The following is a 24,921-nucleotide window of genomic DNA, read 5'->3' on the forward strand; positions in this document are numbered from 1 at the left end:
CCTTGCATGGTCATGCCGCATGCTTGTACCATGCGCTATACAGAACAAGTGGATCTATAACCCAGCACTACCGTTTCTCATGCATTGTGCAGCCATTTGCACGACCACTAGACAAGTGGGATTCACACTGTTCGGTATGCTCTTACTAACCCAGTTTATTTTAGTTGTGGGCAGAAATCTCGTCCAACAAACTAGGTAGTTGCAGAATGTATCTACAGATAACCATTTGAACGCTAGTCAAAGTAAACAATGGCAACTAATTCTACAAGCTTGGGATCATCATACGTTTTGTAACTACTTATTGGTGCTAGACCATGGCTTAGAATTACAGTGACAATGCCACAGTAAGGCCACTTTTGTGAAACAAATTTTTGGTAATACACAACTGATCTTCGAGGCTGATTGTAGGCTCAAATGAGAGTGTGCACATTGTGCTGGGTGCTCCGTACGTCTCAACACTAGCAGAAACTCCAGCCATGCTGACCTAAATCACTTCAATGTGTCTCGCAGAACAGTTTTCCACTTGGAAGCTGCCATGCCATACTAAATAGACCACATTAGTACAAAAACTGCCAGAAACTGCCTCCGAGCCTGCACCTAGCATACAGCACAGAACGCTCGCCCAAGCCAGCATGCCGGCAGCCACCGACATAGATGGCACTACTGCTTGTGCTATATGGCGGCGCCCATAAAAAAAGGTCTATAGCCGTGACCATGACTAGGCAAATACAAGTCCAACTCAATTGAGGTGAGACCAATGTGTGGCACTTGCAATAGCTTGCACAGATCAGTTTGCCTTCACTAATAGATAGAATGATGGCCCCTGCAGCTTTGGAGTGGTGTCCAGCGGGACCGTCTTCATGTGACCGTGTCCGTTGGCCTGATGCTGTGACGAGCAATCTCATAAGCATTTGGGAAGATTACTTCCCTAAACTGAATTCCAACACGGAGGACACATCCCTTTACGAGGAAATGGTTGCAAAGCTCAATGCTGGGCTTTCACCTGGTGATGCATTGTATACGGCTAAGCAAGTTCTGGTCAAGATAAACAAATTGAAGAAAAATTATTGGTAAGTATGGCATGCATTTGAATGTTTTTGTTTTGTGAAGTTCTAAAGGAACGCTAAAGGGAAATAAGCCAGGTTAAATCAGTAGACTATTCGTCTAGAACTCTATAATCATCTGTGTGCCAATGTATGACTGTTGTGTAATAAATCACCTCCAAAGGTCCTGCTGCTGCTTCTCAACATTAATTGCTAGTGCTAAGACGGAAGAGTTGACCTAATCACCACCTGACCTCCCTCTGTTTTACATAATTTATTTTATCTTTTTAGTGGCTGACTCTCGTTTTGCCCATGAAGCAATTCGTTGCCACTTGTTTCGTGTTGTGCCATGCCGAGCCAGTGCTTAAACTCTTCGTGAATCAGCCAGTGTGAATGTCGCCTGGTAGGTACTGTACTCCAAGATAGGTGACACCACTCCAGTTTTCATCTTCATTATTTTCTTGCTTACAAACCTCCGCTTTGTCTACGAATGACGAATTTGATATTACAGAGGCCTGATCATTCAATCTTGGTTGGCCTAACATTTTCCTTTAGTGACCTTTAAAAAGAGTAATAATGCATATTTGAAGTTTTAAAAGACCTACTACAATTTTTTAGCACACTAAATTGCAACACTTAGTAGATATGAACATTGGGGGAAATTTGTAATTTTGCTTTGGTACTGAAGTTTTGTTCCTGAATGCTGGACCTGCTGTCATCTACGTTTTCGTGACATAGTGAAGCATCAAATTTTGTTGAAGTTGCATAGCAGTGAAGAGGCACGATGTTATTTCTTGTACAAAAATAACGAGAGTGCTGCTTGCACTTCTAGCTGTGATTGCCCATTGCGGCTGCAGCGTTTGCGGTACGGAATCAATTGGTGTATCCAGACGTTGTGATGCATTCACCTCCTCGGCATTGAAACTTATTCGTACAAAGATGGGTGTTGTATTACATTATACAGGCTGTTGCAAAACTAGCTAGTACATTCTTTTAGATTTACTGGACTTTGACCTTTACTAAAAGAGCTACTGTCGCAACAATTTCGAGTCTCTCTGTTTTTTCTTTTACTTTTATTGAAAGTCTCGTATCTCTGAACACCAGGAAAAGTACTGTCAAGGCTCAGAGCACTCTAAATAATTTAATATGGTAGGTTTTCTACAGCCTGTTCCAGTTTTGTTGCTACTATGTTGCGATGCCATGACACGGTATGTGGCCATGTGGGAGCAGGACATTGCGATATTTTGACACTCACTCCAACTCACTCACTCGCCTGCTATGCTGCTACAGCGACCCTTGAAATGTGTCGTACCATACGAGGTGACCAAGTGAGCTGAAGTGAGTGTCAAAGCATCAGAATGTCCTGCTCCCACGTTGCCACGTACTGTGTCGTGGTGTCACAACGCAGTATCCTCTTGGGAAATGAAATCAAAATTTGTTGTAGAAAAGCTAATAAAATGAAATTATTTACGGCACCCTGAGGCTCGTCACTACTTTTTCTCAAGCTTAGAGGTCTAGGACCTTCATTTAACATAAGAGAATGAATACCTGAAAATGTCAGTAGTACTCCTTTAAAGAGACACGTGAGGCATGGCTTCATTTGGTTGAACTTGGTGTTTAATGAAATGAGTCATAATTTTGACAGAACCCATTTGCTCTGTTTTCAGCTTTCATATATTCAAAAGAAGTGACAATTAAAATTCATCTGCCAATGTGCTACCAGCTGCTTGCTTCCTGTTGATAGAGCGACTCTATTGGTCTAAGCTACCCAGATTAACCCAGGCTTACCCACTTGAACCGGATATCAACTGTTCTGTTCGATACTTTTGTCTTCAAAACTACCTATATGGGATTGATTTGTAAATGTTGCAGTCTGCTTGTGAATCAACTTCTTTTGTTTCCATCTTAGTGTTAGCATTGTGTGTGAAATGTCACACGTTGGTGGAGAAAATCAAAGTTTGCCTAATCGCAGCCACCAATGGGTGTGGAGAATACAAGGTATTCCATCTTTTTTCTAGTTGCTACCATGCAAAGAAAACAGATGGTAAGGCCAGAAAAAGTATAGGAGACATTAAATATTCTACAACCGGGATGTTCGCCTAGCAGTACTAATTCTAGGTTTGTAGCGGTAGGCTGAAACAGGTCGGTGTTATAGCGAAACGAAGAAGGAAGCGCTTCTCGTCGTCATGTTCTTTTTCACCTGCACCATGCCCACTGTACAGTGCCTTCAGTACAATCACTCTCCACTGAGAGAGTAGCCATCCTGGCGGCCTAAAGATAGGAGAACATGGGGGGGGGGTCATGGCACTGCTTGAGCCAGGAGACGTGGATGTTGTTTAATTGAGACGTTGTTCAAGTTGAGAAAATGTACAGGGGCGTGGTTGCCACAGCTGCTTAATAAAGCATCGCATGTGTAATGTGTGAAATGGGAGTTTCGCTCGTACCTGCGGCAAGTTTTTTCTTCTCTTTACATTTAAATTAAGTACTATAAGAATTAATATTTACTCTGCTTCCTCTGGCTTCATTGTCCCATTTCGTCACGTTGCTGTAATGAAATCGGTGCCACTTAATTCTCCAGGTTTCCCTGTATTGTCATGGTAGGCATTCTTTTTCCAACGACAGCAAACACATACATAAATTGGCAAGATAACTTTTAATTTTCCGGTGTACTACAATTCAGTGCCTTTTTGCCATTTTCTTCTTTTTTTTTCATAATTCATGTTTAGCTCTATTGTGCCTGATGTTGCCAGAAGATGTTATCTCATGGCAACTGCTTTGGTGATCTGAAAGCTGTCCCCACCCACAGTTTACCTCTCGCACTGTGTTCTTGCCAGTGCATCCAGTGATAAAGGTCCCAACTACTTGTTCTGCATGGCTACTGAAGTTGAGGCATCACAGCAGCTCTTGCAGGTAGTTGCATTGGCACGGCAACACTGCATACAAGGGTGGGACTCCTGCGTCAATTGCACCATTTTGATGCAAATGCAAATTATTCCTGGGCCAAAGAGAAGATTGGCGGAAACTTCGCCACGCTGCGCCAGATTGGCTTCAGCATATGTTCTCTGGCAGTGGCCACGAACAGCTAGCGAATTCGTTCTCCGAAAAAGAGTGCAGCCATTCACATGCCGTACACTGCGTGACGGCGCCTCCCACACAGATGTTTCATGCTTATAACAGTGGACATTCCGGTGCTTCCGGCGTGCACATGGCCACTTCGGTTGCTGTGTTTATAGTGTACTAGGATACGGTTGAGTGGGCCGAACTGCACGGCACACCCTGTAGCTGAGGCGCAAAAAAACAAAGTAGGCTGGTGGCGCTGCAAGCGAACTAGACATTAGGGAAGCGCACACAGCAGCAAGTGGGGCGTGTGTCTCTGTCCCCATGGCTGGTATAAATTAAAGCTATTTCAATCTGTGTTTATAGCCACATAGGCGAGGCGTGAGCCATTTTGACCTAATGGTGGATTTGGAATAAAAAGTCAGTTTCGCCCGAAAGGCAAAGGATCGATTGTCATAGCAAATTAGTAGACAGCTATACGAGTCAAGTCAAGTCAATTTTATTTCAGCATTTCTTTTCTACAAAGAAACATAGAAGTAAACATAGTAGCTTTATCGGCCGTATAAACTGGTAAGCATTCACTTACAAGCTGAATTCACAAGCATGATGTCACGTGAGTCCAAGCAGACACGAACAGATCTCACTCGATGACCATGGAAACTCATTGTAAAAACGTTGGAGGGAGGAAGCGCAGCAGCAGGGGTGAGCGAATCGACATGTGGGCAGCCTCTTGCTTCAGTGCAATCTAAGCACCGAAAGCACAGCACACACATAGCTATCAGCACTCGCACTCTGTCCCCATTGCAGACTGCTTTCAGGATAGGGCCCGCACAGCCGTGCCCTACGCAGCAGCCACCGGAGTAGAACATCCCCCCCCCCCCCCCCCGGTGCCTTGCGCACAGTGGAAGATGGCACGCATCCTATCCGCGTAGCTCTCTTGCACGCTTGAGATATAACTGCCATCGTCGGAGCACCCTTGCATGCTTTCACTCGCACAACAGCATACGGGTCGCGGTGAGAATGTTGTCGCCCCTGTAGTTTATATGGAACATCATGGCGATGCCAACGGCAGAAATACGCCTGGAATGTCCATATAATTGCTATCGTAATAAAAAGAGATTGGAATAGCTTTACATTATACCAACTCAGGGTTGATCGCAGCTCTCTGGGTCTGCGCCAACATATGGCAACCCAAAAGTTATGTTACTGCCTCGATTGGACTGTATACTTTTAGAACATTTTCCACTATCATCATGATTGTCAGCGTAGGAATATGTAGTTCGATCATATGGCCGCCAATATTCTCGGCTTTATAAGAAAGCCGGTGCCGTGCCACCTCTCGACACTCTTCCATATTCTAGTATGCTATAGCTACAAGGCACGCTTATACATGCTTGGTGTTGTTCAGTTTGCTGTTTCATCAGGGTTTCAAAGTGCGCTGCCATATATACCATAGTACTCCATTTTCCACTAAAGTTGGCCTCCTCCAAGCTGCTCCAAAATGCAATTTTACTTACTCCAAAAATTGCTCCAAAATGACTTTGGGCTGTGCATTGTGCATGTGCTGGCATGCAAATCCTTTTGCTCTGGTTTGATTCTTCAAACAAGCAATGTAGGCGCTGTTTGAGCAAACTAAGCTTCTCCTAGTGTTAAAAAAAGAACACAAACATCCTCAACAAGGGTCAAGAATTCTGCTGAAGCAGAAAAGGCAGATAGTTACTGAAGCGGTCTGCAGAGGGCAAACCACATTTCTGAATTGACGACGCAGGCAGCACTTTTAACTGATTTATTTAGGCATTGCAAGAATATTGTTTGTGATCTGGCGCGTGGTGCGCCGTGGGCTCTTTATGCGTTAGGACGCACGCAGTCTTGTCCATACTTTCAGTATGCCAGCATATGCCAGAACATTATATAAATTGCACTTTCAACACAACAGATCTTTGGCCTCATTTTATTGACTTCCGTTTCAGAAAACAAATATTTTCGCATAACTTGGTATGACACACGCTCAGAAAATTAATGAAAGTGAAAAATGCATGACATGCACATGACTACTAAACAACACAAAAGTTCACAGACAGTGAAATAACAAAAGAAAAGATAACACGAAGGCCGTTTCATGTACACACATATAAAAGATATTTATATATTGCCTGAAAGACTAAAGTGTAGAAGAGCTTCTGATATGTGCACTGCGAGCTTCTGATATACTCACCGAGATATTGCAAAAAAACTGGACAACATGTATGACATAGTCATGACAACTAAAGAAAGGGAAAATTCACTGGTAGTGGCAAGAACAATCACACACAAAATACCTAGAAAATAGAATAAAATGCTAAGATTGATTTATTGACCGCCATACAAAAAAACAAAACAAGAACTTATAAACCTGCACAAAGGTATATGAAATACGTGACATGTTCCTTACTACTGAACAAAATGAAAAAGACATGGCAGAACAAAAATAAAATTGTACTAAAAACGGAAATACACATTATCACATTATTTTTCACTCGGCCACAACTTGAGTAACGATGGCAAGGGGAGCAGAAGGTAGTCAGCTTTTGCAGCAGCACATGAAAACGTCAGCAGAAATGCCTATTCTTCAATCAAAGACCAGGTGAAATAAGCCAACAACACGACTTTTCTTTCACCACGCATGCAACGCTTAGCAGTAAAGTTACGTCGCTTAAAGCACTAAGTCATACTACTGGGCACTCGTGTAATCAACACGAACTGCAAAAATCTGCATATAGGGCACTTACGATGCTCATGCTTTCCAGAAGAAAAAAAAAGCGTGTCATGCCTACACATGAAGATTGTTTGCACGGTTTTTCTATCGGCAATTACTGAGATAATACATAAACACTAACAGTAATTTTTCAGCTGTTACTAGTACGTTTGTACAACGGTGACGCACAGAAAAAGCACTGAGGGCAGAATGGGAAGCTGGGCAAGTTACTGCATGAAGTTGCAGAATGAGACTTGGCACAGAAAAATAAGTTGTAGACCAGGTGACAATGAGGAGGAACATCTATTCATCAACTTTCTCTACCGGTAAGACGGAAGTGTAGCACAATCAAGGTGCAGTTACGTCTGGAGACTCATGGAGCACACACATGCACAGGGCCAAGTTTGTGTACATGTGCCTTATGTCTTTGGGTCTCCGCACTCACTTGTTGTCTTTAGGCACCCAGAAGAACCTTGCAGGGCTTGTTTTTGAGCTATTCGTGTACCACTGCACGATGCACAAGCGGTGCGAGTCGTGAAACGGGTGAAATGTCACGGAGCACAAGCACACAGCTATTGAGGACCACAAAACTGATGAAACTGCCCACGTTGGTCAATGCACAGCAGCGCCGCTTCCCAATAACAGCAGATAACCAAACATGAAACTTCATGCAGCGGGCTAAGCTGGCACCATGCTGCCGGCGTGCGCGTGCGGAGACAGTCGAAAGCGAGAGAGCTGCGAGGGAGGGCAAGGGGAGAGGAGTTGAGAGGAGGGGAGAAAGGGCATGGCCTCATGGATCGGTGCACGCCGATCTAGGAGGCTGTGCAAGGGAACCAAAGTTGCTTTCCCGCCCTCCTGATGGATGGCTCCAGTTACCTCTGTCACCAAAGCGGTGGAGTTTCTGAGGTCGGCCTGAGTCCGTTGGCCGCGTCCGGTTACGCTGGCTGCACCAGTGTGTCGAACCATTGGTCTAACTGTAGACTCTGTTCTTCTCGCCAACGTGACGTAACATGTGCTCACGCTCGCTCTACGTTGGACTATATTTAGCTCGCCTGCACCCGCAGTCGAGCGACGCCGGAGATCCTGATGGTGTGCTAGGCCTAGTCCCATGAAGCGCTCCTGGCAACGGCCACGTTTCATCAACGTTTCGGCACGATGCTACTATTCTGCAGCCAGAATTTCTGCGGCGTGTTGACAGTGAAGCTCAAGGAAAACTTTAAGCATTAGTATCAACTCCTGCTACTGACCGAAAATCGGAACTACTAGGTCACGTTGACGACACTGCTGCCGGGACAAATGAGATGCTGGCTACATCTGCTGAGCATGCATCTGCTGAAAACTTGCAGCGGGTGCTCAGGAGGCATGACTCTAGTGACACTAGCCAGACAGACTACATTCCTGGAGGCTACTAATGCAATAGCGCTTGTATATATTCAAATATCTTGTGGTGATCTGTTATAAAAATAAGTGCATTTTGTTTTTTTTTAGTTTTCTCAGAATCTCATTTTTTGTGTTCTTTAAGCTTGCCGCTATCTCGGTCTTCAGGGCACATAGAACCATAATTTTAACAGCGGCATGTAGCTACATGTGTGTTCTACACAATGCTAGGAGCAGATTTTTGAATTTCACGTTTGTAGATTTTAAAATCTCGCTACTAATTGGACCAAATGATCGCCATGTCTGGAGATCAAGTTTCAAATTGCTGTAAAATTGGTAATACCTGCAATATTAAAAAAGTGGTCCTACAGTTGTGTTGCTTACACTTTGTAGTATCCAGCCATATGACTTTAAAACATTCTGGCTGATACTCTTCTTACAATTGTTCAGATAAACAATAGGTGATTAATTTTAATTATATCTGGAACCACTCTGTCAATTTAAAAAGTAATTATATTTTTTAAATCACCATCAAAGCTCTGTCTGGATGACAATATTTATTCAATTTTATGAAGATTTTTGTTCTCACTGAGACTCAATAGAATATTGTCACTTTCCAGGAAGGAGAAGCATATGGGCTGCGCAAGGGTGTCCAGTGGTCAAAAGTGGTCCATCCGACTTCACAGTTTTCTTGGATCACTGCCAGCCAGTGATGACGATCAGCTCATGGATCAGAATGTGGAGGTGAGTCTTGACTCTTCACGCCTAGCCCATCATCGGCATTTTGTTGAAAAGTATAGAGAGTTAAAACAAGTTAGTGCAATTGTGAAGCATTAATTTCTATATTTACACCTGTAACACCTTGTGGTAGTATTGGCAGAAACTTTGCTTTCATGGGTCTTGCAAGGAGGGCAGTATCATTGTCGTATACATACATCTTCCACTCTAATTTTCATGCAATAAAATAGCTGAATAAGCATTTCATTCGCTCTAACATGTAACAGCTAACATGACTGCTTCATCTTGGCTATTTAGCAGAAATTGTAGTTTTAGGTGCGAACATACTGTCATGTGGTAGTGACTGTGAAGAAAGCAGCCAAACTGAGAAAGACGAAACTAGCGTTTTATTGGGCGAACTTGTGCCCTCGAAAACAGGTTACACTCAAAGAATGGCGGCAGCGGCGAATACAGTCGGCGATTGGCGAAAATCTGATCAACGGGTCAAGCGCGTCGGCTTTTATACATCAATCGTCGAATGTGCCAGACTAATCGCTGGGACCCGCGCTTCCACAAAGTTCTACATTATTCACGTCGCGCACACATGCAATCAGATTACACAAGGTTCAGTCACAGACAGTGGATGGAACCATCGATAACATTCCAGAAACTTCCCACACATGCAAGCGCGTCCTGCGCTGTGCGATAACATTTGTTAGGCGGTGAAACGTGTCGCCCGATGAAGATAAGTACACGTGTCAATACCCCCCTCTTAAAGAAAGCATCAACCCGATGCTGCAAACAAACGAAAGTGATAAAGAAAAGCACTCATAGCACTGAAAACAACAAAATAAGGAAGTTCGTCAGCGTCCGTAAAAGGGTTTAAGACGCACCACGTGGACCACTTCAGATCGTGCGCGGCACCGCTGTGAATGCGAAATGCCATCTGGCACGACCTCATAGTCCAGTGTGCCAATACGTCGGACGACCTTGTAGAGTCCGAAATAGCGTCGCAGTGCTTTCTCACTGAGTCCTCGTCGGCGTATCGGGGTCCGTATCCAAACACGGTGGCCGGGCTGGTATTCGACAAAGCGTCGTTGGAGGTTGTAGTGTCGGCTGTCAGTCCCCTGCTGGTATTTTGATCCGCAGGCGGGCGAGCTGTCGGGCTTCTTCGGCACGTTGGAAATAGGTAGCGACGCAAGATTCTCTTCGTCAGAGACGTGCAACAGCATGGCGTCGAGCGTTGTCGCCGGGTTCCTGCCGTAAACCAGCTTGAACGGCGTGATCTGTGTTGTTTCTTGCACCGCCGTGTTGTAAGCGAATGTTACGTACGGCAGGACGGCATCCCAGGTCTTGTGTTCGATGTCGACGTCCATTGCTAGCATGTCGGCGAGGGTCTTATTCAGCCGCTCCGTAAGACCATTCGTCTGTGGGTGGTAGGCCGTTGTCTTCCTGTGCCTTGTCTGACTGTATTGCAGAATGGCTTGGGTGAGCTCCGCTGTAAAGGCCGTTCCTCTGTCGGTGATGAGAACTTCTGGGTCGTCATGTTGCAGCAGGATGTTTTCGCCAAAGAATTTCGCCACTTTGGCTGCGCTACCTTTGGGCAGTGCTTTATTTTCAGCGAAGCGGTAGGTGAGGTAGTCCGCCGCCACGACGATCTACTTATTTCCGGTTGTTGACGTCAGAAAGGGTCCCAACAAGTCTGTCCCGATCTGCTGGAACGGTCGGCAAGGAGGCTCGATTGGCTGTAGTAATCCAGCTGGCCTTGTCGGTGGTGTCTTGCGTCGCTGACAGTCTCAGCATGTTCTGACATTACGGGTGATGTCGGCGGTCAGGCGCGGCCAATAATACCTTTCCTGTATCCTCGCTAGTGTCCGGGAAAATCCGAGGTGTCCAGTGGTCGGATCGTCATGTAGGGTGTGCAATACTTCTGGACGCAGTCCTGACGGGACAACAAGAAGGTTGTTGGCGCGTACTGGTGAGAAGTTCTTGACGAGTAGGTTGTTTTGAAGTGAGAACGAAGACAACCCGTGCCTAAATGCCGTAAGGGCAATGTCGGTGTGCCCTTCCAAATACTCGACGAGGTTTTTCAACTCCGCGTCTGCTTGCTGCTGTTCAGCGAAGTCTTCCGTGCTTAAAATGCCAAAGAAGGCGTCGTCATCTTCGTCATCTTGCGACGGCGAGTCAATGGGGGCGCGTGATAGGCAATCGGCATCAGTGTTTTCGTCCGGACTTATAGGTTACAGTGATATCATATTCTTGCAGTTTTAGGCTCCACCGCGCCAGCTGTCCTGAAGGATTCTTTAAATTCGCTAGCCAACACAAGGCGTGATGGTCGCTGACGACTTTGAATGATCTGCCATATAGGTAAGGGCGAAATTTCGCTGTAGCCCAAACGATGGTGAGGCATTCCTTTTCGGTTGTAGAATAATTGCCTTCCGCTTTTGACGACTGGCTAGCGTAGGCTATCACGTGTTCATGTACATCTTTTCTCTGGACTAGGACGGCACCGAGGCCTAGGCTACTGGCGTCAGTGTGGATTTTGGTATTGGCGTGCTCGTTGAAGTGCGCAAGTACGGGCGGCGACTGCATGCGTCGTTTGAGTTCTTGAAATGCGTCAGCCTGCGGCATTTCCCACTTGAACTCGACTTCACATTTAGTTTGCTGTGTCAGCGGCTCAGCAATGCGTGAAAAGTCCTTGACAAATCGCCTGTAGTAGGCACACATGCCAAGCAATCTACGCACTGCCTTCTTGTCGATGGGCTGCGGGAACTTTGCGATGGCAGCTGTCTTCTATGGGTTGGGCCGGACTCCAGACTTGCTGATGACGTAGCCTAGGAACAGAAGGTCATCGTAAGCGAAGCGGCACTTTTGCGGCTTCAGAGTGAGCCCTGATGACTTGATGGCCTCTAATACTGTCGCAAGCCGCCTGAGGTGATTGATCGTCAAAATTTCCGGCGAAGACAACAACGTCATCCAAGTAAACAAGACAGGTTTGGCACTTCAATCCTGCTAACACCGTGTCCATGACGTGCTTGAACGTTGCAGGCGCTGAGCACAGTCCGAATGGCATGACCTTGAACTCGTAGAGGCCGTCTGGCGTGATAAAGGCGGTCTTTTCGCAATCTCTCTTGTCGACTTCTATTTGCCAGTAGCCAGACTTGAGATCCATCGATGAGAAGTATTTTGCATTGCAGAGCCGATCTAATGCGTCGTCTATCCGTGGTAGGGGGTATACACCCTTCTTTGTGATCTTGTTCAGTCGACGATAATCGACGCAGAAACGTAAGGTTCCATCCTTTTTCTTCACCAGGACAACAGGGGATGCCCACGGGCTTTTCGACGACTGGATGATGTCGTCGCGCAGCATTTCGTCGACTTGTTCTCTTATAGCTTCATGTTCTCGCGGTGAAACTTGGTAAGAGCTCTGGCGAAGTGGTCGAGTGCACTCCTCAGTGATTATGCAATGCTTGGCGACTGGTGTTTGTAGAATCCTCGATGACGTCGAAAAGCAGCCTTTGTATCGTCGGAGCAGACTTTTGAGCTGCTGTTGCTTAATCATGCGGAGACTTGGATTAATGTCGTAGTCTAGTTCGGGAACCATGGTCGTCGGGGTAGATGCGGCGGAATCCAAGAGGACAAACGCATTACTGTTTTCCAGAATTTCCTCAATGTACGTGATCGTCGTGCCCTTGTTGATGTGCTTTAACTCCTGGCTGAAGTTTGTCAGCAACACTTCAGTTTTTCCTCCATGCAGTCGAGCGACCCCTCTTGCGATGCAAATTTCACGGTGTAGCAGTAGACGTTGGTCACCCTCTATGACGCCTTCTATGTCGGCAGGTGTTTTGGTGCCGACGGAAATGACAATGCTGTAGCGAGGCGGGATGCTGACTTGACTTTTGAACACGCTTAAGGCATAGTGACTACGAGAGCTCTCCGGCGGTATCGCTCGATCTTCCAACAGTGTTATCGACTTCGACTTCAGGTCGATGATTGCGCCATGTTGGTTCAGGAAATCCATGCCGAGAATGACATCACATGAATACTGTTGGAGGATAACGAAGTTGGCAGGCTAAGTCCGGTCATGAACGATAATTCTTGCCGTGGAGATTCCAGTCGGTGTGATGAGGTGTCCTGCGGCGCTCTGAATTTCAGGGCCTTCCCATGCAGTTTTCACTTTCTTCAACTGGGCGGCGATGTGTCCACTCATTACGCAGTAATCGGCCTCTGTGTCCACTAAGGCGGTAACTGCGTGGCCGTCGAGAAGCACGTGGAGGTCGGTGGTTCTTTGTCTGGCGTTGCAGTTAGGCCTCGGCGTGGGATCACGGCTGCGTCGTGTAGAACTGAAGCTGGAACGTTGCGTCGTCAAGTCGTCTTTTGTCGGTGTAGTCTTGGCTTCCTGACTTCGTCGGGACAACGGCGTGTCGTTATTATGTTGTCGAGATGGTCTCTTCGGCGTCTTCGTTGACGGCGGAGGATCTTCGTCATTTCGACAAACAGCAACCGCACCTTCATCGGTTGCTGCTTTTAGTTTTCTGGATATGGGCTCGCAGACCGGCCCCGGGCTGGGCCAGTGTATGGTCAGCGCTGTGGCGACAGGTAGCGGCCTGGTGACGGCGAACGGGATGGTCATCGGGCGCTCCACTGAGTGGCGGCAAGGTAGTCGGCGATATCGCGAGCTCTTAAGCTGTGGTTGCGGCACGTTAACGGCAAACCCTTGCAGTCCCATTTCCCGGTATGGGCATCGGCGGTAGATGTGACCTGCTTCTCTGCTGTGGTAGCACAATGGGCGGTGGTCAGGAGCGCGCCAAATGTCCGTCTTCCTCGCGTACCGGCGCTGGACGATGGAATTGTGGCATTAAAGTTCCCTGGCGCAGTCGTGCAGGTGGGGCCTTGGCCGCGGGCGGCGGTGTGTGCTTCCGGCTAGGGCTGCGGTGATTCTGGTTGCACCTCAGGAACTCCAAGGGATCACTCAAGCTCATCTTTGATGATTTCGGCAATTGAGGCTAATTGAGGGTGCGACCTAGGGTACAACTTCTGCAGCTCTTCCCGTACGACCGCTCTGAGAGATCGTCGGTGGTTAGCGATTGAATCCCTGTGTAGTTGGTAGAGTTTGTGCGGCGGTTGAATTGCCGGTTCCCCATTTCGAGTGTCTTCTCGATGCTGGTGGCCTCGCCAAGAAACCCTTCTACGGTCTTCGGTGAGCTGCGTGTTATTGCGCCGAAAAGTTCTTCCTTCACACTACGCATAAGAAGGCGGACTTTCTTCTCCTCGGGTATATTCGGGTCGGCGTGGCAGAACAGACGGTTCATTTCTTCCGTGAATATGGCAACATTCTTGTTAGGTAGCTGCACTCGGGCATCCAGCATGGCTTCGGGCCTTTCCTTGCGCACAACGCTCGTAAAGGTGCGCAGGACGCCGCTACGGAACAGGTCCCATGTTGTCATGGTCAACTCCCGGTTATCAGACCACATTCTGGCGGCGTCTTCTAGGGCGAAGTACACATGCCGCAGCTTGTCGTCGGAGTCCCAGTTGTTGAAAGTAGCGATTCGTTCGTAGGTCTCCAGTCAGGATTCCGGGTCCCCAGTAGCTGCTCCGTGGAAGGTCGGTGGGTCCCAAGGTTGTTGCAGGATAATGGGGGACGCTGGGGCAGCCATTGAGGTTGTCTTGGCCACGATCTTCTTTGTCGTCTCAGGTAGAAGTCGGTGCTCTGGGGGCAGTCCTTGCAGTCTGTGGCTAACACGCTGGTCTTGGGTGATGTTGGTTTTGTGCTCGGGCTTCGGGCTTGGATTCCGGCGGGTTTGCAGGGGCGTTCGGTACATGAACGCACAAGCACCTCCACCGGATGTCACGGGGTAGTGACTGCGAAGAAAGCAGCCAAACTGAGAAAAACGAAACTAGTGTATTATTGGGCGAACTTGTGCCCTCAAAAACATGTTACACTCAAAGAACGGCGACAGCGGCGAACACAGTCGGCGATCGTCGAAAATCTGATCAACGGGTCAAGTGTGTCGGCTTTTGTGCATCAATCGTCGAATGTTCCAGACTAATCGCTAGGACCCGCACGCCTTCCACAAAGTTCTACATTATTTGAGTCACGCACACATGCAATCATATTACACAAGGTTCAGTCACAGACAGTGGATGGGACCATCGATAACATTCCAGAAACTTCCCACACATGCAAGCGCGTCCTGCGCTGTGTGATAACATTTGTTATGCGGTGAAACGTGTCGCACAATGAAAATAAGTACATGTGTGGCAATATATCGGACATGTGCATAAACATGCATGCTTTCAGTACAGGTGAACAGTTAATCCAAGGAAATGGTGTGCAACTCAACGTATAGCAACGCTGCTGGATGAATAGGAATTACAGTAGAAAATACTAACTATAGGTAGCTTCTACGGATGGGTCCACTATTAGAGGGAACACACAGGTGCATGGCTCATGCTTAGTGCAGCGCCATGTACAGTAGCGAAAACCAAGCACATGCGCAGGATCACACAGGGGCAGTGCATGCTGCGTGTCGTATATTGCCGAACCACCCCACCGCCTTGCTCGCACACGGCGGCCCTGCCATGCAATAACACATCATGAGAAAACCATTTAATAATGAATTAAAAAAAGAAGCACATAAGTGCACTCATTTCTACTACAGTGTTGTAGAAATGCGAATGAACAGCAGCAGAAATATTTTGTTTTTGAGACTGCATTTTTGTACAAACCAAAAACATTGCTGTGCTGTGGCTCACGCGAGCGCTCCACAGACGGAAACACATTCATAACACCATTGGCAACTCGGCAGAGTGAGCGCGACGTAGCCAGACATCACTGAAACATGCCGAAAACAAATTGTGGCGTGCTCTTCACGGAGTCATACGGCGTGCTTCATTCACAAAATGAATGTGTTTTGGTATGACTATGATGTGCAATAACATCCAGATGCAAAGCTTCCAGCAGAAAAATAGGGCTTGCTGCCACCGAGAATGTTCTGAAAGCTCAATCATTTCCATGCTCTTAGCAACTAGGTGGCTGCAGGTCGAGCGCAACTTTTTGCTTTAAATCACGTTCATCGCAACCGCGGCTCAAGGTGTGCAGTTGCCCAGCCAAACAGCCTCATGCTGTGGGAAGGTGAAACGGTGGAGGTTCAGCAGCAGATGACGCCCCAAGGTGGTTTTTCGTGTGCACTTGGTTTTTGCCGCTTCCTGTACATGCTGCTATGTGGAGCATGTGCCACACGCTTGTGTGTTCCCCCTAACAATGGACTGACCTGTACATAAGAAGTCTGACTTGCAAAGAAAACTGCTAACATATATATTACGCCGTGGTGCGTGTGCACATTACATTGCACTTACTGTGTCCATAGAATGTCATTGATAAGTTTTGGAAAAGAAAGAAGAAAAGTGCTCACCAGCATAGCGTACAATCTAAGGTCACTAAAAAAAGATTAAGCGATGATTACGAGACTCCCTAATGTAAATTTGAGTGCAGCTGTATACATGTTTTCAGCTCGCGAGATATTGGCGGGTGCGGACAGTTTGTCTCGTGCAGCGTGTTGCAAACGGAATGATGTGAGGCCCGACTGCCTCGCCAATTGAGAGATCACAAGAAACAGTGCGTGGGTGACGTCTGGGTGCGATTCACAACAGCCGTCACAGACAGACCTCCGGTCATGCAGCGCTTTGTTTCCATATAGAAGTTGCGCGCTGCTCCGATGCAATCTCGTAGCCATCGTTGCTGCAAAGCCTGACTTGCGTGGCACAACACTTTTCTTGTCACGCTTTTGCCATACCCTCCTCTTCCGCTTTCCTCCTCATGCTCTCTTTGCCATCGTCATCTTTCATCTCCCATTGCGCTCCGCATTCAACTTCATCCTTTGCAGTGTTGCTTCGCTCGATTACGAGGGCAACGCCGATGCTCGCCGCAGGAACGGGTGCCTAAGAGCTGTGCACTAAAATTTGGCAGACTCAACTGTAGTTGACAACTACGTAATGCAAAGTGTTGTGGGAATCGGTGCTGCACGAGACAATGATGCATGCTGAGCTGGTGGGGCTCGAGAGGCCCAAGGCACACATTGTCATTCTTACGGCTTCGGCAAGCTTAATTTGCATTCCTTGAATGTTGCTCGAGTCAGCGGCTTCTTCGGGTGGGGAATTTTGTCAGGAAGTGATGATGTGTCCACTCTGCAAGAACGGTGTTTTTGTGTGTCCGAAGTGTAAAACCAACATAGAAATGACTTTTCAGCTTGTAAGCAAAGTAGAAATCTAAATCTTGTAAGCAAAGTAGAAATCAAATTCTTGATGTGACCATGAGCGGTGCAGTTGTCAATGAAGAGCACGACACTTCCGTTCTGAAGGTCAAACTTCCTGTCCAACCTGTGGACGTAACTTTCGAACAACTGCTGAGTCACCCATGCCTTTCTGTTGGCTTCGTACAACACTGGCAACGTTGCCCTTTTAAAGCGCCTCGGGTTTTTTGACTTCCTTATTACTAACAAGGGAAGCTTCTCGCTGCCAGACGTGTATGTTGCTGCCGACGAGAATGGTCAGCCGTTCTTTACTGTGCTTGCCACCATGGCATGGGTCACCAGCAAAAGCGAGCATTCTTTCCGGCAACATATTAAAAAACAAACCACTTTCGTCGCAGTTGAAAACGTTGTCAGCAGAGAACTGCTGCAACAAAGACTGAAGTTTTCCGTTGCGGTACTGCTCAATAACTGCACTGTCGACTGTGCCGCTCTCACCGCACATATTCTTGAACTTGAGGTCATTCCGATGTTTTAGGTTCCTCAACCATCCATCACTAAATTTAAAATCCTCGATGTCCATTTGAACTGTGAGAGTTTCCGCATTTTCTTTCCAGATGCAGCCCAAGACCGGCAACCGCTTTGATATCGAATTAAGCCACACGACGAGAGCTTCCTCAAGCTTTGGATGAACACTTTGGCTTGCATTCTTTTTTGGGGCACCAGATGGTTTTTCGGCCGCTTCCAAGATCGTGCCCCTGTTCTTGAGAAAATCCGAAACTGTTTGCTTAGAAATGCCGAACTCCTTGCTCACGTCAGCCTGCAATCGGCCGCTCATGACTTGCTTAATAACGGCGGCTTTCTTCTCTATCGTTAACCGATGGTACTGCTTTCCGTGCTTCGATGCCATCGGCAAGGACGACGAAGACGGAGTGGGGGCCATCAAAGGCAAGCGAAATCCTCAAGTTGCGAACAGTGGAGTTCACTGACGAGCGTCGAAGCACTTAGGCCTAGCATCGCAGAGCACACTTGACACAAAAGCACAACCACACACCACGCTAGCCAAAATTATAGTGAACTAGAAGGGAGTAGTGGGGTCAGGGAGAGCCCGCGGGTGTGGCATCTCACGTCGACGCCGCCAGATGGCGCCACTAGAGCATGGGCTGTACTTGGAGGGGGTACTTGGAGAGCTACAAAATGGGTTCCGGAAGCATAGGAGGCTAGAAGACAATCTGTTCTCGCTAACACAGTGCATTGAAATAGCTGGAAAGGAACACAGACCCCTATGGCTGGCTTTTTTGGACATCAAGGGAGCCTATGACAGTGTACTTCAAGAGGGCTTGTGGGACATTCTGGAAACTTTAGGAGTGCAAGATGGAGTAACCAATTTCTTAAAAGATATCTATAAAGGTAACCAGGTGATTATACAATGGGAAAAGCAGGTTTCGGAGCCTGTGATGATTCGGCGGGGGCTTAGGCAGGGGTGCCCATTGTCACCTCTGATGTTTATGCTGTACCTACAAGGTCTAGAGGCCAAAATACAGCAAAGCGGACTCGGCTTCAACCTATCATTTCTCAAGCAAGGAAAATTGATTGAACAGTCATTACCAGGACTGATGTACGCGGATGATATTGTATTAATGGCTGACAATGCAGAAGATCTGCAGGAATTAATGGACATATGTGGTACAGAAGGAGACAGGTTAGGCTTGAAGTTTAGCAAAGAAAAATCAGCAGTCATGATTTTTAATGATAACAGTTGCGGCGAGCATAAGATACAGGAGGCCACGCTGGAGATAGTCGATAAATACAAGTACCTTGGGGTGTGGATAAATAATGGCATTGAGTATCTGACAGAGTACGAAAAATATCTAACGACTAAAGGTAACAGAAGTGCAGCGATTATGAAGAGTAGGGCACTGTGGAACTACAATAGGTACGAGGTAGTACGAGGGATATGGAAGGGGGTAATGGTACCAGGCCTGACTTTTGCCAATGCAGTTCTATGTATTAGAACAGAGACCCGGCAACAGTTAGAAATTAGGCAACGTGGTGTGGGTAGGCTCGCTCTGGGAGCACATGGCAAGACACCAAATCTTGGAGTGCAGGGGGATCTGGGATGGTCTTCTTTCGAGGGCAGAGAGGCTAGTAGCAAGATAGCATTTGTGGAGCGATTGAGAAAAATGGGGAAAATTCGGTGGGCTAGCAAGGTTTTCAGTTACTTATACACGAGGAATGTTGACACGAGGTGGAGGAAGCGAACTAGAAAATTGACAAGCAAATACTTGGGCAGTAGCGGGGGAACAAGTAAGGAATCATCTGTCAAGAAAAAGGTTAAGGAGGCAGAGAGGGGTATGTGGAGTACAGAGATGCAAACCAAATCGGCATTGGAGACATACAGGACGTTTAAGCAAGAAATAGCCAAAGAAAATATTTACGATAACTCTAAGGGAAGCTCATTGTTGTTCGAAGCCAGGACAGGTGTACTGAGGACTAAAACGTACCGAGCCAGATACCAGGAGATAGATTTGGTGTGCGAGGCGTGTAGAGAGGAGGAGGAAACGGCGGAACACCTGATACTTGCTTGTAAACAACTTCACCCTGCAGTTGAATCTAACGGGGAACTATTCAAAGCTTTGGGTTTTAAAGACAGTGAAAGTAGAATAGACTTTGAACAGGTAGAAATAACTAAATGGAGGCTATCTGATTGGTGGACAATATCAACGCAAAAGTAAAGGAGTAAATACATAGGTATGCATGTATATAGAACCATTAAAGGCTAGGTGGCACGCGCCGCCGCCGCCCGATTCAAAGGGTTGAGCCACAATCATCCATCCATCCATCCATCCTGTAAGGAACGCGAAACTGAGTATTTTCAACGTGTGCGCTTCGTGTCATGCCGAAAAAAGAAAGCGCGCAGCTCCGTAGCATGTTTTCTGAAAACTTCATCTGAAATTAAGACAAGGCGCAGAGAAAGGTGGAAAGACGGACGTTCTTCAAGCTTGCGTGAAAATAAAGCCGACCCAAGGAGTGCAGACTAACGGCCGCACAACGATGCGACTGATTTCTAAACTAAAAGCTCGCGAACACCGTAGAAGAGGCAAATATGTGAATGGGTAATTTGCTTAATTCATTTGCCATTAACACTTTTTATAAGGTCAGGACCCAATTGCATTCACAAGTTCAAGTGAGCCAAACAATTGTGGCGCGTGTACTAACACATTCGGAACAGAGGCCAGATATGATGAGGTTTTATTCCTTTAACTGCGATTTTGTTTACGAAAGCATATATCCACTGAAAGCTAGGGAGTTAATCCTATGGTGATGCCACTATATGCGGTCGTAGTGGTTACCAGGGATAGCGAAATTTCGTAACACAGCAAAATAAAGAGAACTCGTGGTAGCCACAAACAACTCTTTATTGGTACAAAAGATGGGCAGCTACTCCTTTCTCAAAGTGCATGGCTGCTACGAGAGAGGCACTATGAGGAACGGCTTATCTTCGCATGCAATTTCTTTTTATGCCGTTCCTGTCTCGATTGGTTGATCCATTTTACATAGAAGTGCAGCCTGGTCAGCACATAGAACTTTGTCAACTCTGTTGTGAGCGTATCTTAGTGCTGGCTGCAGCCTAAGGCATAGCCGAAGTTCTCCTTCACTAGCAACATTACATCCACTATGCTGTCACTGCAGAGTTTCTCTCGGCTGAAGAACACAGTGAAGATGTCCTCCAACTTCTTCACTGCCCTGAAAAGCTCCAGCGAAGGATATAACAACCCTCCCTTGTCGCATGTCACAGTGAACTCAGAGTTTCTGCTTTCCGTATTGGGGGTTTCCATAAGAAAGGCCTTGCAAGACATGCAGTCATAACACTTCAGAAACTTTCGAGCAACATATCCTGCCATGTAATGTATTAGACGGTCGTCGCTCTTCTGCTCCACCAACTCTCTGTGCTCAGCAGGAATACTTCGAAGCATGCGCTCGGCTGAAGGTTTCCTTCCTCAATGAGATGGTCGATTGCAGCAGCCCTGGCTTATCGAGCTGGAGCATCTTGCGCACTCAGGAGAGAGCTCATTTCTCCACTAGCTCCATTAAGGTCAGCATTGCCTGAGCGTACTATTTTCGCAAGGTTATAAAATGATAGGCAATTAACGACAATTAGAAACTGCGTTGGTGTTGGGTGGACATTAGACCCACATGATTGCCTGACTATACCGAAAAAGTTTTCCAGCGAATCCTGGCTTAACCTGTATGTCATAACATACCTAAATCCCTGGCTGACAAGATAATCCAGCAGTGATAGCGTGCTATAGATATCGTAACCCTTAGGCCATCTGCAGTTGAATCGCTTAAATATCCACCTACTCTTTTAGCGTGTTTCGCACACAAACCGCACATGTTTCGTCGAGTTTTTTGTCTTGGCGGTGCAAGTTGCCTTCCCGAATTCGCTGTGTTTATTCATCTTTCGGCGCGGTGAACGACGGCTGCTTTCCTTTTTTCCACTTACATCCTGCTTCACAGCCGGGAGCGAAGCAGGATCGCTGCCGTTGACGTTTCGACCTTCCTACTGCTCACGTGTTCGGCCGACTGCGCGCGAAACAGACTCGAACGGCAGGTTAAAACACCAAAAAACAGTCAACGTCGCGAACCAAGCCCGCATGAACAAGCGCGCGAAGCACTTTATTCTATGGCGAAGCTGCGGAGGGAGCCAGCCCACGCGACTACAGCGCCGCCACCGAAATCCGCGTCCCGTCCACACTCGCCGCCTCGCTGCAATGCATAGGGTGCTCCGGCTCCTGAGCCCACTACCCCCTTCTAGAACACCATACCAAAATGTGGCCTGCGCAAACAAACGAAATGGCGCCGCTCCGGAAACTCTGCCGGAGGTGGAAGTGCAGCGATGAATATAGCCAGCGTGGCCAGACCAAATTGTTGTATGACGGCTAGATTCGGCTTGTTATGGTTCAAAGCGGTGATATGCTTCGGCTGCAAGTCGATTTCCTTCGCAAGGGCGCTGCGCGAGGGTCCAAAGGACCTTCCGTCGCGTCAAAAAGTCTGGAAGATTGGACGGTGGGGGGTTCGAGCGTCCAAAACTTCACATGTCCTTATACATTGATTCTATGGGGCTCATGGCTGTGCCACGAAGACGTCTGAAATATCAGGCATGTCCGAAAATTTGGGCCTCCGAAAATTCAGTCGTTGACTCAGTAGCAGTAAGACAGAATGCATAAAAATTAAATTTATGTTTAAAAATAGGAAGAGAAAAAGGTGCGTGGTGGTGATTTGTTTTTACTCTGTATCTGAGATCGGTTTTAGCCACAAGTAGTACCACACTAATTCACTTGACTTTGCCAAATTTATGAATTCCTTCTTGCATTCTCACTGCCATTATTGCCATTGTATTTGCAGCAGTGCATGCTGCAGTGGCTCTTTCTGTTTTTGCATTGAAACCAGTATTAATTTTCAAATGGTGCACTTTGTCTATCAATTTTTCTTTAGATTCCAGTTGTCTTTGTTAATGAGGCAATGCCACTTTAATACAGTTTACTTTCGTTGCTTTAACTCCGGCTAATCTTACTTTTCAGTTAATTCGATCCCGACCGAAGCTGCAGGTTGTTGCTCATACATGGGTCGAAACTGTATTTATATAAACTTGAAATTGACCTCTGTCCGATAAGTCGAAGATGGTGGGTCGGCACAAACATGCCCGACCGAAATGGTAGCTCCAGTCATGACCTCAACGGCTGCAGTGTCTGTTTTGGTGATGCTAGGGGATAGTGAGTGCGTCAAGGGCACGCTATCTCCCGCCAAAAATTTTTATTTTTAGCCTCCCCTAAAAAGATTTTTCAAGCAAAAACAGCGGCTCTCAATGAATAATTACATTTCCTCGCTAAAAGAAAATTGACATATTTGCCTGTTTCCATGTTAACTTTTTTAGCAAGAAACTTGGTCAGAAAATTTCCTACATGCTTTCTTTCTGCATTTTTTTGCTCACAGATCAAAGTGGTGGCCGAAGAACAAGAGGAAGTTCAAGCACCTCCATTGCTTGACCAAGGCGCAGACAAAGCGAAGTGTTTGGGTAGCAGAGAGAGCGAGTCAGACATGGCCGACTTTTTGAGCTCAACTAGCGACTCGCAGGAGTCATCAGGTGTGACGACCAGAGAAAGCAATGGCAGCAACGAGGACGGTGTCAGCAACGCTGCCGTGAAGCGAAGCATCCGCAGAGGAGCCTCCAACTCTTTCCTGTGGCAACTTGTAGCAATTCAGAAGGAGTCGGCAAGGCGGGCAGCTGAAGACAATCGCAGGCACCTGGAGATGAGGAACAAGATGCTCAAACTTCAGGAGGAATCCACTCGCATGAACACAAAAATGATGGAAATTCTAAACAATTACTTTACTTCGGAAAGTAATAAAGAATAGCATTTGTGGTCTAGGCTCTGTGCCTCACCTTTACATTCGCTTCCCGCTGCTGGCGCTTTCATGACTGCGTCATCCCTTTGTGGGCGAGGATGCGGTGGACGCGAAAGTGTGTTGGCTTAACTTCGTACCGCTGGTGTGAACAAGATATAGTCAACACTGCATGAAACCGTATCTTTTGTCCCTGGCTCTCAAAGTTAGCAAAATTATCTTCTTTCTCATTCAAATTTTCTGTTTTCGATTACACAATTATTCGGAAAACAGAGTGGCCCCTTCCATGTAAGAAAACTGGTTTGCATAAAAGATCGAATTTCACTATAACAAATCAAATTGTCAATTTCACCGACTTTCTTATATTGAGGTTTAACTGTACAAGCAAAGTGAGAGTTGCCCTCCATTCGAATTTTTGCAGCTTCAAGGTGCCCTTTCACTCTCCTATAATGTAATATGGTGCCATCCAGTAGCAGCAGAGCATCAGCAAGCCTGCTAAGTGTGTTGATGGCATTCCCATGGCCTCCGCAATCAAATGGCGCGTACCGTTGAATCTAGGTGGCCGTGCCATCTCTTCTATGGATACAACAGCCTTTGCGAAAGTGGCTATTGGCGCGTTAAAGCAATGGGTGAAAAAACTAATTAAATTCTCGAATTTTACATGCCAAAACGATGATCTGTTTATGAGGCATGCCGTAGTGGGGGAGGTACTCTGGAATGTTCGGCCACCTGCGGTTCCTTAACATGCACCCTATGCACCCTATGGGGCGTTTTTGCATTCTGCTCCCATTGAGATGCGACCGTTCCAATGGTTGCAACACCTCACCCATGACTCTGCAATGTCGTAAAGCGAAATGCCGTAGCTGTCTTCGCAGTACTCGCAATATCGTCCGAACATAAATCGCACAGTACAATTTTAACCAACCATCATAGCAGCACTTGCACATCACATGTATAATGCACGAGCACACAAAATCGCCGCATCGAGGCAATACCATTGGTTCCCAGCAAGCTTTAAAGCTTTGATTTGGGCGAGTTGGTTCACAGCTATTCAAAAGGCGCAGTGCAACTGAGATGGAGACAAAGAAACTCAACTCCACATCAAAAGCACTGACTAACAACTTCTTTTATTTGCACTGAAACCAGCTTATTTATGCACAAAGGCTCGCCATGCGACTCCACAGTTGACTTGGATATGGTCACATGTGAGCAACCAAAGCAAGAATACCGCAGGTGATTACGAACATATTCTGCTAAATCTGCAGAAACAAAAAGAACGGGATATGTTAATGGAACTGGGTTTACTATTGCCACGTGTCTCAATGCTGAAGGCTAA

The 24,921-nt window shown here is 46.8% G+C and overlaps 1 protein-coding gene across 6 annotated transcripts in view; it reads left to right on the forward strand.

The window, feature by feature from the left end:
- The window catches only part of LOC142590650 (uncharacterized), a 95,702-nt gene extending 72,092 nt beyond the window's left edge, over nt 1-23,610 (forward strand). For all 6 annotated transcript variants that reach the window (XM_075703029.1, XM_075703027.1, XM_075703028.1 and 3 more), the window contains 3 exons: nt 830-1,070; nt 8,832-8,955; nt 23,175-23,610. In XM_075703029.1, coding sequence (XP_075559144.1) covers nt 830-1,070; nt 8,832-8,955; nt 23,175-23,597 — 788 coding nt within the window. In that variant the 3' untranslated portion in view covers nt 23,598-23,610. The remainder of the gene's footprint in view (nt 1-829; nt 1,071-8,831; nt 8,956-23,174) is intronic.
- The last annotated feature ends 1,311 nt before the right edge of the window (nt 23,611-24,921 follow it).

The sequence above is a fragment of the Dermacentor variabilis genome, chromosome 8, assembly GCF_050947875.1.
Source record: "Dermacentor variabilis isolate Ectoservices chromosome 8, ASM5094787v1, whole genome shotgun sequence".
In the NCBI taxonomy this organism is placed as follows: Eukaryota; Metazoa; Arthropoda; class Arachnida; order Ixodida; family Ixodidae; genus Dermacentor; species Dermacentor variabilis.